General features: G+C 37.9%; 1 protein-coding gene across 1 annotated transcript in view; it reads right to left on the bottom strand.

Annotated features, from left to right (window-relative positions):
* Positions 1 to 4,379: 4,379 nt before the first annotated feature.
* tusc3 (tumor suppressor candidate 3) overlaps positions 4,380 to 18,105 on the bottom strand; it is an 83,122-nt gene continuing 69,396 nt past the window's right edge. The window contains exons 8-10 of the mRNA XM_026170406.1: positions 16,983 to 17,057; positions 9,051 to 9,141; positions 4,380 to 4,683 (exon numbers count right to left, since the gene is read on the bottom strand). Of these exons, the coding sequence (XP_026026191.1) occupies positions 4,668 to 4,683; positions 9,051 to 9,141; positions 16,983 to 17,057 (182 nt within the window). The 3' untranslated portion in view covers positions 4,380 to 4,667. The remainder of the gene's footprint in view (positions 4,684 to 9,050; positions 9,142 to 16,982; positions 17,058 to 18,105) is intronic.

Below are 18,105 nucleotides of genomic sequence, written 5' to 3'. Positions count from 1 at the left end.
TGGATGAAAATGCCTTGTTGATGCCAGAGGTAAGAGGAAAATGGCTAGAGTGCTTCAAGCTGATAGTAAGGCAAGATTGATTCAAATAACCACCAGTTATAACCAAAGTACGCAATGCACAACAAGTCGAACCTTGAAGCAGATGGATTGCAGCAGCAGATGACTACATTAAGTGCCACTCCTGTCAGCTAAGAAGAGGAAACTTCTATTGTGGATAAGAGAAGATGACAAGTCTCACATTTCAGTATGACATTGTAGGGTCAGAATTTAACATAAACAACATGAAAGCACGGATCCGTCCTCCTTTGTGGTGTGGTACATTTTTTTGGCACACTCTGGGCACCTTAGTATTGTTTACAAGCCACAGCCTATCTTGGTATTATTGCTGACCACGTACCTCCCTTTATGACCCCAATGTGCCTGTCTTTTGATGACTGCTTCTAGCAGGATAATACCCCGTGTGACAAAGCTCTGATAATCTCAAAATGGCTTACTGAACATCAGAGTGTTTATGGTACTCAAATGGCCTTCACAGTCACCAGAACTCAGTCCACTATAGCACCTTTGGGATGTGGTGGAAGATTTGCATTATAGATATTTAGCAGCAAGTGTGCGATGCTATCATGTCAGTTTAGACCAAAATCCCCAAGGAATGTTACCGGGACCTTGTTGAATCCATGCTACAAAGAATTAAGGCATTTCTGAAGGAAATAGAGTGTGGAGTCTGGTACCAGCAAGGTAATGACTGAAGTGGCTGGTGACATGGTTTTTCAGTCAGTTTCATATTTGATGAGAATTCTAGATAAATGTGATTTTGAAATAAGGGACATATAGCAGCAAGGGTTCACTGCAGAACATGCAAAACCCAGTTACAAACAAAATATTCTCCTGTGCATAATATAAATTGTGTTGATGGTGTATTTTAAAGAGCATTAAAGGTCTAAAGGTAAAAGACAGACATTAAAGGTAATTGTAAATGTATGGCTGCTGTAAATACTGGCATTAATTTATATGCAGTGCAGTGGCCACAATGTCAAAGTAAATCTAATTTCTGAGATTTCATTTAACCTTGTTTTAATTACTGGGCTGTATTTACTGGAACTGGAGGTGGTCTTCTGATGGATGTTTACAAGGTTTATAGGACTGAATCTGTTGCCATCTCACAATATCAGTTCTGGGAGTAAAACATTGTATTACATGTGGCATTCATGCTAATTTTAGTGCAATAAAAAGAAAATAAATAAAAAAAGAATGTCAAGCTATTGTGCAAAACAGATGAACACATCTGGAAGCTGTGCAAGTTAATGGGCTGTATTTTTAGATTTTTGGGTACCTGCACGGAGGATACACATTATAAAGGACTCAATCATTTAATAGCTTAAATGGTCTTTACAGCAGAAAAAGTGTGTTTTGCTGAAAAGCAGTGTAATCTAAACTTGTAATTTGCATACACTAATGTAGCTGTGAAAGATTAGTGTGTAATTTTAGCCTGCAAACTGTGATTTTTTTTTTCTAACCAGCAGAAAGATTATTCTTCATGTAATTGTGTATTTTGTTCTACAACTGTCCTCTATCTAATATCCACATTGATTTTGCTCTCTTTGCAAATACTTATCCCCCCTGAAGGTGACATTTGTTCTGCTTTCTTCCGACACACGTAAAGGCCAACAGTTGAGGGAAAACAGATGGGAGATTCTGCTTGCAGTGCTGATGATCAGCATTGTTCTTCACTTTTATTCAAATATGTCGCAGCAAAGGGCCTCTCAGCTTCAGACGGCACTTAAAAACCCTCAAAACATAATGCCTCATTTTTGGCCCAATCAATAAGCTCAATATGGTATAACTTGAGGATAGATATTGCGGTGATTACACTTGGTCTCCAAGGAAGTTAGTATTTTCCTGCAAGCCTTAAGAGGGTGGGCATTTATCGAATTGGGTCACCTTTCATATTGGGTGGCTATGCGTATTACCATGCTGTTACACATATTTAGTTGATTACACCATGTCCTACCTGTAAAGAATAAGCCACTCTGTTACCTTTACTTAAGAACGTGTTCTGATGAACTCAAATACTTAACTGTGTATTTTGAAAACCATATTTGAGAAATGGAGAATGGTTCACTGTTCCCATGATTTAAAACAGAAATAGACAAGAATTGGAATATTTTTATAACATTTGTCAAACCCAGTCTATCTAAAGTACCATTTCTCTGTCTGCCCACACACAGCAGGTTACATAAATGGATCCATTGCACATCCCACTCACTGTTTTAGTGGGCAATACAAAAGTGAAGGAATTAAAAATGTATGTATTCTCTAAATGACCTATGCTTCTCACTTTCTGCAAGAAACATAACATTACTACCAACCATTCTTCTCTAAACTCAGTACACGAGCTACCATTTTACATTGGTGATGAGTTCAGTGGCAGTTTAAGGTATGTTTGTTAATGTATTTATTTACTGACTTAATTTTGGGCAGCTGGTTTGCCGTTTGTGTTCTGCAGCACACTAATCATTTTTGATGTTTATTTTTTTTCTATTACATTACAATCACAACCTTTGCCTTATTTCACCCAAGTGGTTTCAGCTGCATAACATGAAGTATAATTTAGCTGCCAGATGACAATATAGTATATACCCAGCAGCTAAAAGACACGTAGTCAGCATATTGAATATTTAGAAACAGCAGGAACAGAGACATTTACATAACATATTTTCATCTTAGGTTAAGACAATATGTTACAGCTACACAGATGGAATCACATGGTGAAAACTTGAGCGAAACCCATCATCCTGAGTCTCAGCTACCAACAAAAGCTCAAAGCCCTAACGCCTCAATTGCAAATGACTTGATTTATTTATTTATCCATGTTAATCCATATAATGTTACACAATTATGTATCATTGTCATAAACTTACACTCTGGCCATTTTATTAGGCATAACTCTTAACACAAGATGTCTAATCAGCAAATGCATCAACTCAGTGTATTTATGCATGCAGACATGGTCAGGACAAACTGCTAAAGGTCAAACTGAGCGGCAGAACTGGGGAAGAAAGGTGATGAGAGTGATTTTAACTGGTGTGAATGTTGTTGTCAGATGGACTGGTCTGGGTATTGCAGAATCTGCAGAACTACAGACTTTCCCACTAAACCATCTCAAGGGTTTGCAGAGAAAGGCCCTATTAAGATAAGCCAGAGATCGGAGGAGAATGATGTAAATGCTTCAAGCTCATAGGAAGACAAAACAAATTTAAATACACACTAGTTCCAACAACACATTGACCCCTTGATGCACATGGGCTACAGGAGCAGAAGGCCACACCAAATACCACTCCTGTCAGATAAGAACAGGAAACTAAGTCTACAATTCACATTGACTCATCAACACTGGACAATCTAAGGAGCTTGGAAAGAAAAGTGTCTGGAATTCTTTGAGTTGCTTGAAGACGTTCCACCTCTCATCTGAGAAGCTTCTTCCGTTTTAAGGGTCAAATGGTGGAGTCCCAGATTTAAACCCAGTGGGAGTTTCCCCCCAAAGAGGGACAAAGGACCCCCTGATGATCCTCTACCTAATCACATGAGCCAAGGTGTGAAAGCAGGTGTGGGTCACAATCAGCCAGAGTTTCGGGTGAGCTCATTGTGAAACCTGGCCCCACCCTATCATGTGATTTCCTGAGGTCAGATGGCCCAACATGTGAGTGGGCGTTAAGGCATCTGGGAAACTCCCACTGGGTTTAAATCTGGGACTCTCCACCATTTGACCCTTAGACCTGAAGAAGCTTCTCAGATGAGAGGTGAAATACTTTAAGTAACTTAAAGAAGTCCAGACGCTTTTCTTTCCAAGCTTCTTAGACTATGATGACCTGGATGACTGAGAACTTTCACAGACAACACTGGACAATAGAAGATAAAGAAAAAAAAGTTGTTTGGTCTGATGACTCCTTAATTCCAATGAGTGTCGAAGCTGTGATGTTCAGATTGTGGGGACAGAATTTGACATGCAACTCCGTCATGCTATTGTTCAGTATGGACAATCAATATGGGGCTATGCCATAAAGAATTAAGGAAGTTCTGAAGGCAAAATGGAGTCCCACCCAGTGCTAACAAGATGTACTTAATAAAGAGGGTTACTTAGTCCATGTTACTTAAAAATACTGAATTGACCTAGAGATTTTGGCCCCATTTTTATCCCCATTAACCCACCATAAATCTTTCGTTTCCAGTTTTACTTTTAACAGCATTTTTGAAAAATATGGTTCAATTCATGTTTACAACAATATGTCACAAATGATTAGACTGCCACTGTCACTGGTCAGTTTATATAACCACATAAAAAACTTCAGCGCTAAAGAGTCATGAAAAAACAACAAAGATACATGACATGCAAAATGGTGCCTTTATTGTCCAGTGTATGAAGTGACAACCAATTCTTATTCAGCTTGCAGATTTAATGGTAGTAGTTAAGTAAAAACAAAACAAAAAAACCCCTAAAAAAAACAAACAACCCAAAAAACAACAACGACACATACACTAATAGAAACCAGACCATGCACTTTAGACTCAGTAGTGACACTGCCTCCTCTTCAAGTATGTTCTCAACTCCTCTTCTTCTCACCTACCACCTCTTCGACATTTTTTCTGGCTGCCTCTACTGTGTTTGTTCACTTAATAAGGAAGCTGTGAGACAGAGATAGATTAAAATAAGTAGAGAAGGAAAGAGGGTAGAAAAAAACAAGGAGAGGGAAAAATAAGAGATATAAATAAAGTATTTCTTTGTCTAACCTTGTGTTACATTAAAAACATTTTCGTGAAACACAAAGCTAAAAGGAAAAAAGAAAAACACATTTGGAGTATAAACTGTTTCTGGAAGCATGTAAACAAGAAACATTTCTGAAACGGATTTGCATTTATGAAACAGAAATCTAACTGATGAATAGTTGAATTAGCCCTAAACATTTCTGTATGCCACTCTAACATAACATGGACTTAAGAATAAAAACAAAGCCACAATCAGACTTAAGTAATAGGAATTTAAAACTGTACTGCCGTATTTTTCATAGATAAGGCACAGCGGATTATAAGGCGCATTAAGCGAAAGAAAACAGTCAGATAAGTCAAACTTTACTCAAATCATTCTTCTTGCTTCCTCCACTTCTGTACCATTGATTCATTAATGTTGAATTCTCTCGCAGCTGCTCTATTCCCATGTTGTTGCAGTATATTAATGACTAACCTCATATTGTTGATGGATTATCTCAGTTGTTCTCCTGACTGAAGTTTGGTCCGTTTACAGCATCCTACCATGCGATTGCATTTGTTGCTATATCATGTTTAGGTGGAAACTAGTGAGCTAACTTCCTGCTAACTTGTAACTCCGTTAAATTTAATAAATTCTGTTTTCATGGATGCCTGGATGTTAAACTTAATTGCTACACCTGGTAAAGTAACAACGCTGATCATTTTATTAAGGATGAAAGAATTTAGACAGATTTTTAACTCTCAGTGATGCCGCAGTGTTCTTTTGACTTTGGGACCTGAAGCGGCTGGAGTTTTGGACCCAGATTACTCTGCAAGGCTCCTGACTACGGTAGCCGTAATGCTCCGACAACCCATCAAGTGGTGCGGCTTCGTAGCTTACCAAAGTTGTGCTAAAACAGTTTTTGACAGATTTGTGAATGCTGTGTGCCACATAAAATCTCTTCGAGGTCAATAAGTACGACCAGAATTCATACATAAGGTGCATCGTCAATTTTTGAGAAAATTAAAAGATTTTAAATGTGCCTTATAGTGCAGAAAATACAGTATATGCGGCACTGTATGCAAAAATTGCCATAAATAATGCCACTTTAGAGACTTTTTTCATAAAAGTTTCTATCCTTGTAAAATGTTTTCATTTTTATGACATTTTTATATTTTAAATATAAAATATTAACTAATCAGTATATGACAAGTCCCAATACATCCATCCATATTTTAGCAACTTAAAAATGGACCCTCAGCTAGGCCTTTTGAGACTGTATTTTAAGTCAAGACCTTGCTACAGTCTTACAAACCACATCACATATATTTCCAGCGTATGTAAAATATTAGAAATAAGTTATTGAGTAACCAGTGGAGTCCAAGTGCATTTCAAAAAAAGAAAATGTGCAATTCCTTTAAACCCAACATTCAACTAGTACAAAGAAAACCCAACATTGAAAGTGAGAATCTTTAATAATACATGCTAATTCTGATGTACAGTGGGGCAAAAAAGTATTTAGTCAGCCACCGATTGTGCAAGTTCCCCCACTTAAAATGATGACAGAGGTCAGTAATTTGCACCAGAGGTACACTTCAACTGTGAGAGACAGAATGTGAAAAAAAAATCCATGAATTCACATGGTAGGATTTGTAAAGAATTTATTCGTAAATCAGGGTGGAAAATAAGTATTTGGACACCTCAAACAAGGAAAATCTCTGGCTCTCACAGACCTGTAACGTCTTCTGTAAGAAGCTTTCCTGTCCCCCACTCGTTACCTGTATGAATGGCACCTGTTTGAACTCATCATCTGTATAAAAGACACCTGTCCACAGCCTCAAACAGTCAGACTCCAAACTCCGCCATGGCCAACACCAAAGAGCTTTCGAAGGACACCAGGAAAAGTATTGTAGACCTGCACCAGACTGGGAAGAGTGAATCTACAATAGGCAAGCAGCTTGGTGTGAAAAAATCAACTGTGGGAGCAATCATCAGAAAATGGAAGACATACAAGACCACTGATAATCTCCCTCGATCTGGGGCTCCACGCAAGATCTAATCCCGTGGGGTCAAACTGATCATGAGAACGGTGAGCAAAGATCCCAGAACCACACGGGGGGACCTGGTGAATGACCTGCAGAGAGCTGGGACCAAAGTAACAAAGGTCACCATCAGTAACACACTACAACGGCAGGGAATCAAATCCCGCAGTGCCAGACGTGTTCCGCTGCTGAAGCCAGTGCATGTCCAGGCCCGTCTGAAGTTTGCCAGAGAGCACATGGATGATACAGCAGAGGATTGGGAGAATGTCATGTGGTCAGATGAAACCAAAGTAGAACTTTTTGGTATAAACTCAACTCGTCGTGTTTGGAGGAAGAAGAATACTGAGTTGCATCCCAAGAACACCATACCTACTGTGAAGCATGGGGGTGGAAACATCATGTTATGGGGCTGTTTTTCTGCCAAGGGGACAGGACGACTGATCCGTGTTAAGGACAGAATGAATGGGGCCATGTATCGTGAGATTTTGAGCCAAAACCTCCTTCCATCAGTGAGAACTTTGAAGATGAAACGAGGCTGGGTCTTCCAACATGACAATGATCCAAAACACACCGCCCGGGCAACAAAGGAGTGGCTCCGTAAGAAGCATTTGAAAGTCCTGGAGTGGCCTAGCCAGTCTCCAGACCTCAACCCCATAGAAAATCTGTGGCGGGAGTTGAAAGTCCGTGTTGCTCGGCGACAGCCCCAAAACATCACTGCTCTCGAGAAGATCTGCATGGAGGAATGGGCCAAAATACCAGCTACTGTGTGTGCAAACCTGGTAAAGACCTATAGTAAACGTTTGACCTCTGTTATTGCCAACAAAGGTTATGTTACAAAGTATTGAGTTGTATTTTTGTTATTGACCAAATACTTATTTTCCACCCTGATTTACGAATAAATTCTTTACAAATCCTACCATGTGGATTCATGGATTTTTTTTTTCACATTCTGTCTCTCACAGTTGAAGTGTACCTCTGGTGCAAATTACTGACCTCTGTCATCATTTTAGGTGGGGGAACTTGCACAATCGGTGGCTGACTAAATACTTTTTTGCCCCACTGTATTTCACAATAACAAATAAAACCCTAACAATGAAAACACTCAGAGATTGTGCAGGCATAATAATATTTCTTTGAATTCGGTGATTGAGGCACTTAATAGCAATGAAAGATCCATCGAATTGGAGGAATCGCAGTATGCAAACAATAGTGCCACAAACCTGATATTGAATGACGGCGCCTTAGACATGACTATATTAGAAACAGCTCTGTAGTAGAAATAACTAAATGGGCTCAGGAAAACCATTTCAATGAATACCATTCATTGTTACATCCATAAATCCAAGGTTAAACTACCAAACCACTCTATCAAATATAAGCAAGACCAGGCAATGTTGCTATCCCCTGTGCATTTAAGATGGGATGGAATGAAATGGAAACTGTTTTTATTGTCTAAATTGAAACAAAACTTGAAATTCATTTTGGAAATCATGGTCTCAGCAGACCTATAAAGAAAAGGTTTATCACTTTCATACCACAATAAAGTCTCAAGACAATCGTTATTATATTTGAACTCCATCCACTGAACTAGAAGACTACAATTTGTGTCTTTTTAAAGGAAGAGTTCATAGTTCAAGCTTCTATTATTGTAAAGTATCTGCCTTGATGAAGACCCCTTGACATCCTGTTCAAAGGTGAGTTTCAAGAGTTTCAACAGCTAGGGGGTTTGGCTGCTGTAATGTTTTAAAGCTGCTCACGGACGGGTAAACTGAACCCAAACTCTGAAGAGTTGTGGGATATTTTCCGTTAAGCATTAAATCTATTATTATGGTGACCTTTAGCACACAATGGAATCAAATTGCTGTTGGTTGACTAGAAAATGGGTTTTAATGTAAAAGTGTGTTCACTACATGAGACCCTTTGGAGAAAAAACCCCTATGACTTTAACTATTTAATTGAGGAAACTTTTGTGTTATACTTTGTATTGAATATACTGCCTCTATGACTGATTCTTTGGCTCTGTGTCTTGTATATTTTGGAGAGAGTATTTTTGATTGAATAGCTGTCTTTAAATCAAGGCAGTAATTTGAACTGATGGATCTGTTTTGGCTCTGATTTTTGCATTGTGAAAGCAAAAACTTTGCAGTGATTTTATGTCAGCTTCAGTGATTTTCAGATTCATTGTTTGCTTGTATATTGCGCTTGAATAATTGTTGAGCTGTGGTGGAAGCATCTTTACAGTGGTGTGTGGTTGCTATAGTTACCTGTAGGGGTATCCATGGTACTTCGACCTGAAGATGGAGAGCAGGAAACTAAAGAAAAACACCACCAGGCCAAGGCCAACCAGGCAGATGACTGCAAGAAGACAAAGACAGACTTGTTTTACTGTGCATTACTGGTTAGAAGTCTTGTGCTATAATATCATTAACAATATTTCATTACACAACGACCTCTAGATTTTAAGTTACTACAAGCACATTTTATTCTTGCACATTTTCAAATTCATGACACCCTAATATGTTCTTTTATAATAACTTGAAAAAGGCCTGAGATTATTGTTTTTCTTCTTGGTTAAAGGCATTCATTTCAAGCATTCCATGCCCAATATAAACACAGAAGCAAGTGTTTCTCTGATCCACTTTCAAATTGAATATGCTTACAGGATTCAGACATAGCACACACTAAAAGCATCTTTTTATCTGCATGTTGGTAGTTTACATGTATAAACACAAATTTATAAGCGGCTAAACACAAAAACATACAACTCACTGGTAACATAACATGATAATAGAATATTACTAGAAAGGGAATATAAAACACAAACTAGACATTATGAAAAAAGTCTCCTTTAGCCTTTTTTCTTTAAAAATAATCCCTTAAAGTATGTGCTACTGTCTCTTTGTCGTGATAAACCCTGCTGGGTTACAGAAAATTATCTTTGAAGCCATTATCATCATATTTCCTCAGTGGCTATTCTAAAGTGAAATATACATAAGCATGACCTTTTATCTGCCGAGGAATTATCACTGTATGTGCAAGTGTATGAGTGTATGCACACCCCTGTGCAGTGGCTAATCCCTAAGAAGTACTGTGTTAAATTAAAACTGTCACCACCGACTGATATTGTTAATCAGGGATTAGGATGAGTACCTCTCCTGGAGACTAAATAGCGAGATATGTTCTTGTCCTTACACGGGGCACACACACACGCACGGGGTGTGCGTGCGTGTGTGTGCGTAAAGGAGAATTAGAGTGTTAGAGAACAAGAGGGTGAGTGTGGATGCACGAGAAAGTTGACATCAAAACATTTGGCTGGTAAAATATAAGATGTACTGTATAAGACTACATTTGCTGTTGTGATATTTAAGAGAGCAAGTGATATTGCACCCCAAATTCCCCCAAATCTGTGTAATAAAAAAAAAGAATGCAATTATTTGCAAATCTTATAAACCTATATTTTTTCACAGAACATAGAAAACCTATCAAATGGTTAAATTGAGAAAATTTATTATAACAAAAATTTGAGCTCATGTTGAATTTTATGGCAGCAACATGTCTCAAAAAGTTTGGACGGGGCAACAAAAGGCTAGAAAGGTAAATGGCACAAAAAAAGAAACATCTGGAGGAACATTTTCCAGCTAAATAGGTTAACTGGCAACAGGTCAACAACATAATTGGCTATATAAAAAGTGTGTCTTCGAGAGTTTCTCATAAGTAAAGATGGGCAGCGTTTCATCAAACTGGAAAAAAATTGCATCTACAAATTGTGCAACAATTTCATAATATTGTTCCTCAAAATAAAATTATCATCTATTGCAAATAATGTTATCGAACAGCTCTGAAAATATGCAGAAATCTCTGTGTGCAAGGGACATTGCCTGCAAACCTCTCACTCTCTGGTGGAGCTGCATTAGAAAAGCTATGATTCTGTCACAAAAATCTCTGCATGGGCTCAGAAACATCTACTGTATTGTAAACGGGTTTACATTACCCTGTTTTTACATTACTCTGATCATTTTGTTTATTCTACTTGCATTGCTCTGTCAATATATTGCTATGCTAATAGGGCACAAAACACTTTAACATTCCATTTGCACAAAGTACATTTTCAGTTATTTAATTTAAAATTTCAGATTTTTAATTTAAACATTACTTTACTTAATGTTTCTCTTTTGCACAGTCAAGGAGCCGTTCAGGACACACCACTCTTATGACTATGCATAAGACAAATAAAGAATCTTGAACATCTCCATCGCCTGTGATATCTCCATGATATCCACAAATGCAGGTTAACACGACATGCTGCCGTGTTCTCCAGGGCAAAGCTCATTTAAATGAATGGAGACAAAGTGGGAAACTGTTCTGTGGTTACATGAATCAAAAATTTGAAATTCATTTTGGAAAACATGGACCGAGCATACTGTGGATTAAAGAGGAGATTGACTATGCACCTTGTTATTAGCACATTGTTTGAATCTCTGATTCTGAGGGGGTGAATAAGTGCCTATGGAATCAGCAGCTTGCACATCTGGAAATGCATCACAAATGCTGAAAGGCACATACTGTATGTTCCTTTAAAACTTGTTCGTTTCCATGCATCAAAATTATGTTAAACCCATTACAGCATGTATCACAGCTGAACTGCTGAACTGACCTACCTGCAGTCTGGACCTTTCACCTGTTGAAAATCTTTGGTGTATTATGAGCCCCCCACCAAAAATAAATAAATTCAAGAAAAAGGTGGCACAACATTCATTTCCTACAATTCCAGCAATTGGTCTCCTCACTTCCCGGATGGTTACAGGCCGTTGTTAAAGGTGAGGGGATGTTATGCAGTGGTAAACATGGCCCTGTCCCACCTTTTTGGAGATTTGTTGCTGCCATCAAATTCAAAATGACTAAATTTTAAAATTTAAGCCTTCAGATTTGACATTTTCCATTGTGAATAAAATGATGGTTGAGATTTCCAAATCAGTGCATTCTCTTTTTATTTACGTGTTACAAAGTGTCCCAACTTTTTTCAAAGTGAGAATGCATACTGACGACCTAGTGCATTGACCACACGGTACAAATCACATGCTCACAGCACTGAAGACAGGGGACATCTGTCACAATGGTAAATTTAAGCTATTTAAAGGTAAACAGTTTTTTAACCTTAGTTTAAAAAAACTTGACAGTGTTTTTCTCATTCACACACACACACACACACACACACACACACACACACACACACACACACACACACACACACAGCAGCAACTTGGGATTCACTGTTTTCCCCAAGAGTAAGGGGAGAGGCTAGAGACTGAGCTGCTAAGACTGCGAGTGGTGGAGAATCCCCTCTACCTTATGTTCCTTTTGAGGTCAAATAAGGAATATACTGATGCCCAATTGATGAAAATATCCAAGTGTGCTACCAAATGACTTAATTGAAAATAATGTATATTTTACATAGTCTGCACAGAAAGTGCATGTGTCCTTGCTCTTCCAGGGTTGCAACATCCACATATACAGTGGGAACATCAGAACGTCTGTGTATCTTCATTAATTAAGTAGAAAGGGATGCATTTCCCTTACCTCATCAATTATGACTGAGAGATCTTAGTATGCATCCACGGATAATGATACACACACGAGGCATGCAAGTATGCCAAGTGATTTATGACCTTGGCGAAATGACAAGTTGTTTAAACTGAATGATTTCCCTCAGCGACAAAGGTGGTAATCCCTCTTTTGACTGTATGACTTGGCTCAAATCACAATATATTGGCATGGTAAAAATAAATTTACATTTCCCAAGCAAGAGGAAGTCAATAAACATATTAAGTTAAGCCTATTTAATTAGGAGGAGAAAATGAATAGACTGTAAAGCTAAATGATTCCTCATGTTTTCGGCAGCCAATTGCTAATCAAAGAATAAACTGTGAAGTGACTCCATCAGAAGATACAATCACACATAAGTCATTGACTTTACAACAAACCAAGCAGATAGAATAAAAGCCTCCTCCCCCATTACAAAAATATAATTGTTCACAGTGATTTCTTTTTGTTCACTAATATATTCTTTACTGGGGTAGGCTGGGGACAAACATCTTGGCTGGGCCAAACCAAATAATGAGAAAAGCTTCTTTATCTATATTACATGTGGATAATTCCAAGTCTGACTTAATAGAGTGACAGCAGGGTGTTGTAAAGAGACAAATGGGAGAGAGACAGAACCACTTCATTCTTCAGACACATGCTACATACACCTATTTGTATTTTTAAGGAGAAGCATTGATGCTGCAGCAGTGTAATGGCCCCAAACAGACCTCGAACAAGCTAAAAACCGAAGAAGAGTCAAATAAGTATTTGTCTTTTGGGAACAGCTGAAGTCAAGACAAAGCTAATTAACTATTTAAGCTCAAGAAACTACGAAACACTGCAGTACTGACTGGATAAGATACATGATCAGGTTTTGCACAAACTCTTTGCTGTCATTAGACCAACAATGTTGCCCCAATTTGATAGCATATTATTTTTATAAGGCAGATGATCTCCTTTGGTGACCCCTAAAGGTAGCAGCTAAAAGACAAAGGAAAATCAACCCCCCCATAATTAACTTACATTTGAAGAAAACAATATTCATTTTGGCAGTGTATACCTTTAATTCAAAGTTGGCATCACCCCATTTCCTGTACTGTGTTCCATTTTTTCCACCCCCTCCTTGAATAAATCCCAATCTATTAAATGACTTTGATACGCACGTGTTTTTCTGTAAATTGCATAGAAGATTTCTGTAAGCACTAAAATTATTGTGTTTCATTATAATGTAATCCTCATAGTGTGGTTCCTTTAATTTATGTAAATTAGTAGGTAGTATTTCAACAAAAGAGGCTGAATTGAAGTAGTCGATATACTAAAAATACTGCTGGAAATTATGGAGTCCTCTGCAGTGTGCGCATAATATGTCGTCATTTTACAGGTGATAATTAAGTGTGCCACCTACGCATGTGTGTGTCTCTATGTATGTAGAGTGGTATGTGTTTGTGTGATATTGGAAAAACAAGTCCTGATGTTGTTAAAAAAAATATTATATTTTTAAATGTCAAGCTTTAACATCTGAAGAAGTACTCAGGGTTGATACTCTTTCCCTTAGATATTTAGAGTGATCATTTAATATGGGACCTCACAAAGACAAGTGAAACACTTTTTTGAGTTGGTTTTTCATCACATTAACTCTAATTAAATCCCCTAGTGTGTAACCGTGTCTATGTGTTTGAGGTAATTACCAGAGAGGTCATCTAATATCCATCTCCTGCCATAATCTACAAATTATCCTCAAACTCTTGTAAAATATTAAGGGCTGTTTAGAGGCTTGCACTAATTTTCTGATATGATACCCAGTTTGAAGCATGCAGTCTGGTACAAAAAGTACCAGAGAGGAGAGCTCTATCTTAAAATGTATTTATTTAAAGTAAATATTGCAGGTGTAAATATTATGATAACTGCCAACTATTAGATGAAACCTAGGAGAAAGACATGTAAATTACTTCCATATTATCATCAATTTAATATGCATATTTAAGCAAATACACACATTAGAATGAAGTAATAGTGACAATATGTACATATACTTAATATGGAATTATTATAGTCAAGTGACCACTTTGCATCTGTAATGTGTCACAATCATAAGACTCCCAGACATTCATGTGAGGTCAGGGACCATAATTTCTTCCTAAAAACATGCTCCACTTTTTAGTACCACACCAAACCAAAGGTATGATCAAGGTGATTAAATAAATAGTCAAATGTGTGCACACCAAGCAAAAGTCCCCAAGGGGTGAAAAGTGAAGCACACATTATAATGTATTGCCAAAAATTGCAACTTCTCTAATCGCAACTTGAGGATGGCTGCAAAAGTGAGTCAATCTTCAGACTTCTGCTTTCACTGCAAATAAAATGGGTTCATAGCCTGGTGCAGACTGGAAGTGTTACAAGCATTTTAATAAAATTACTAGAATTATATTACAAATAGCATGGAAAATTATGGTTCTTAGCACATCTAAGAAGTATGTGCTTAAATTTTGGTAAGCAAAATTGATAAAATCCAAGCCTCTAATCTAAATATTAAACTAGTAGCTTTAAAAAACGAACACGGCTGCAGCCAAAACATCCTTTTTTAGTCTAAAACCAATGATTTACCTCATGGTGCGCGTTTAAAGCTAAGGGGTTTATTTAAAAACGGCTACATCCATATGTAGACTAGAAACCTGTATAGGAATTTCTTTTACTTATGTATTAATCACATTATTTTATTGTATGATGCCTTGGTGCAACTGGATTTTAACAAGTCTCACACTCATACAGTAAGACAAATGGTGGGGGTCTAGTAAGGAAGTTGGGGGAAGCAGACAGCTACACAGGAAGAATCTTTTGTCTCTTTGAGGACTATGGGAGGTAGCAAGGGAGTGTGAACCTTAAGGTGTGAAACAGCTGTGTGCTGCCTTTTGTTCCCGGAGAAGGTATTTAACTGAGAGCCATGCTAGGCTCAGGGAGACTCTGCTGACAGTCTGCCCCACGGTCATGTAGGCCAGTGGTCCCCAACCTTTTTTGCGCCACGGAACGGTTTATGCCCGACAATATTTTCATGGACCGGCCTTTAAGGTGTCGCGGATAAATACAACAAAATAAAACTAGTACCGGTACCGAAAAAAAGAAGAATTATTCATAACACATGTGAAAAGACCCAGGAAAACCGAGTAAACGATAAAAACGATAACAAAATAACGCTGAAGACCGATAAAAACCCTGAAAACTATACATTTGACACCTGAGCCTCAACTCTCGCGGCCCGGTACCAAACGACTCACGGACCGGTACCAGTCCGAGGCCCGGGGGTTGGGGACCGCTGATGTAGGCTCTCCACAAGCTTGGTTGTCTGTTCTTTGTGTGTTTTGATTAAAGAATGTTAGCTACCGCTCACCGCTCGTCTGCAGGCTTTATTTAATGGAAAACTTCCACAACAAACCTAAATCTTAAAGATTAAAGGAGTTACAAATTGTAATCCCAGACTCGCCTTAAATGTGATCAATGAAGTGCCCTTTACAAATATAATACAAACTGATCAACGTTTACTATTAGCCTCTACTCCACCTGACATGAAGTTTCAGATAATTGAGTGTATCATTTGACTATATATATGTCCAGAATCAGGTATGATATAATCTTTATTTTTTTAATCTCATAGTTTGTGCTTTGTCCTAGTGTCTTTATGTCTTTTTTTTAAACTTCACCACCCAGGTGGTTACAGCAGATGGCTGTCCAACCTTGGGTCTGGTTCTACCATGTCTTTGTGTTAAAAGGGACTACTTCCTTCCCACTGTTACCGAGTACCTGCTTGTAAAAAAGCCTACTAGTTGGGCTTTTCAAACTAATATTGCATTCTTTTACCTTGAAGTGACTGTTGTTTTGAAGTTGCATCATATAAATACAGCTGAACAGAAATTCTATTGATCCTGCTCTGGTATAACCCATGCTCTTAATAGTTGTGTTATATCGCTGGGGGAATGTGTATTTTTAAATTATTCTGAGCGTTATTATGTGAATCTATTTAGCATTTTACGTACATTAATTTAACTTTAATTGAATACCAATAATTTCCGTAAAACGTTTCCCACAACACTACTTTTAACAGTTCTCAAGTTAATACTTTTTAACTTTCAGGTCATAACTGAACTGTGGCATTAAACTTCTTTACTTGCAAATTGCATAGTTGGTGGCTGCATAATTAGTTGCTGCTTAGTAAATCAGATGTTAATTTCAGACAGACTGCGAGTGTAAATTCAGTAATTATCAGTATTTTTTTTTCCACCCATTGTTAATTGCAAAGATCATAGACGGATCCAGCTGAATACCATTAGCATTTCCATTAGTTTCTGTTTATGTGATATTCATGTAGATTAAGAACATATTTTGCATGAATGAGTTTTTTTCTATAAAGTCACAGAAAATTAACTTTTCAAGTTTATTAGTGATACCTGAAATATATTCAATATAAGGGATGCAAGTATGCCACAGCTCCAATGTATTTAGTTTCAGTTAGACAGATACATATGCACACACACACACACACACACACACACACACACACACACACACACACACACACACACACACACACACACACACACACACACACTTTGTCAACTTACTTCTTCTCTTGCCAACATCTCCCTTGGAGGTGGCAGCTTCATTGAGAAGCACCATCCCCATGGTGATTGCAGCATCTGGGGCAAGGTTGTCAAGGAAACAACAGACTCGTAAACACGAAAGAAGAAAGTAGAAATTTATATTGAGAGAAAGGTTAGTTAAACTATTAATTTTAATGACTATTGTGGTGTAGCAAACAGAACAGTCTATAGAACAATGAAAAATCTAAAAGAAAGAAAGGATGTTATATATTAGGGCTGCAACGATACACAAAATTCTTGGGTCGGTTCGATACTCTGGTGTCACGGTTCGATATTTTTTCGATACAAAAAAATGTTCATGCCTTTTTAATTTGTCATTTATTAAAATTATAAATATATATTTTTAACTCAAAAGTACAGTTTTTAAATGTAATGTTGCTGAAACAACAAAATATATAAAAAATAAATAAATCTATCTGATCGAGAAATCACTCATCTTTGGAAAAGAGAGTTTATTACAGAGAAATGGCTCTTTCCAAAATAAAAGCTATACTATACGCTTCTTCTGGGGTATATTCTCAGCAGCATATTAAACATATCAGGTCCCCATAAGGAGAATCATGTGCTAATGGCTGTCTAAATGACTCGGGTAAAGTTTGTAGCATGTGCGCTTGTTGTTTTTGTCTGCTTCCACTTGTCTTTGCACTAGGATGATGTCGGTGTAAATGTGCAGTCATATTCATTGTGTCCCCACTAGTGCTGTCAGTGTTAATCTCATTAAAATGACATTAACACCATAATGCGGCAAATCTCTGTTAACGAGTTACCGTGGATCGCCCCGTGCATGGGGGTGGACGGCGTCAACACGTTAACAAGCTAAATGCGCATTGCGTGGCACATCCGACATACTGTTTTACTTTTGTCCATGACGCGCTTACCACCAGGGTCATACTTCACATGAAAACCAAAATAGTTCCAAACGCCAGATCTGAATGAGGATGGAGGAGGTTCAATTTGCCATGTTGCAACAAGCTTAACTTTTGTCTCGCTAGCTTGCGCTGAGCTCAGTGGATCTGCGCTCGACAGTGCAGCCTTGGCGGAGTCTGAGTCGAACGCAGATTCACTGAGCGCTTAACACAGACAG

Source organism: Astatotilapia calliptera, chromosome 6 (assembly GCF_900246225.1).
Source record: "Astatotilapia calliptera chromosome 6, fAstCal1.2, whole genome shotgun sequence".
Lineage (NCBI taxonomy): Eukaryota > Metazoa > Chordata > Actinopteri > Cichliformes > Cichlidae > Astatotilapia > Astatotilapia calliptera.
This window is presented reverse-complemented; position numbering and strand designations above follow the sequence as displayed.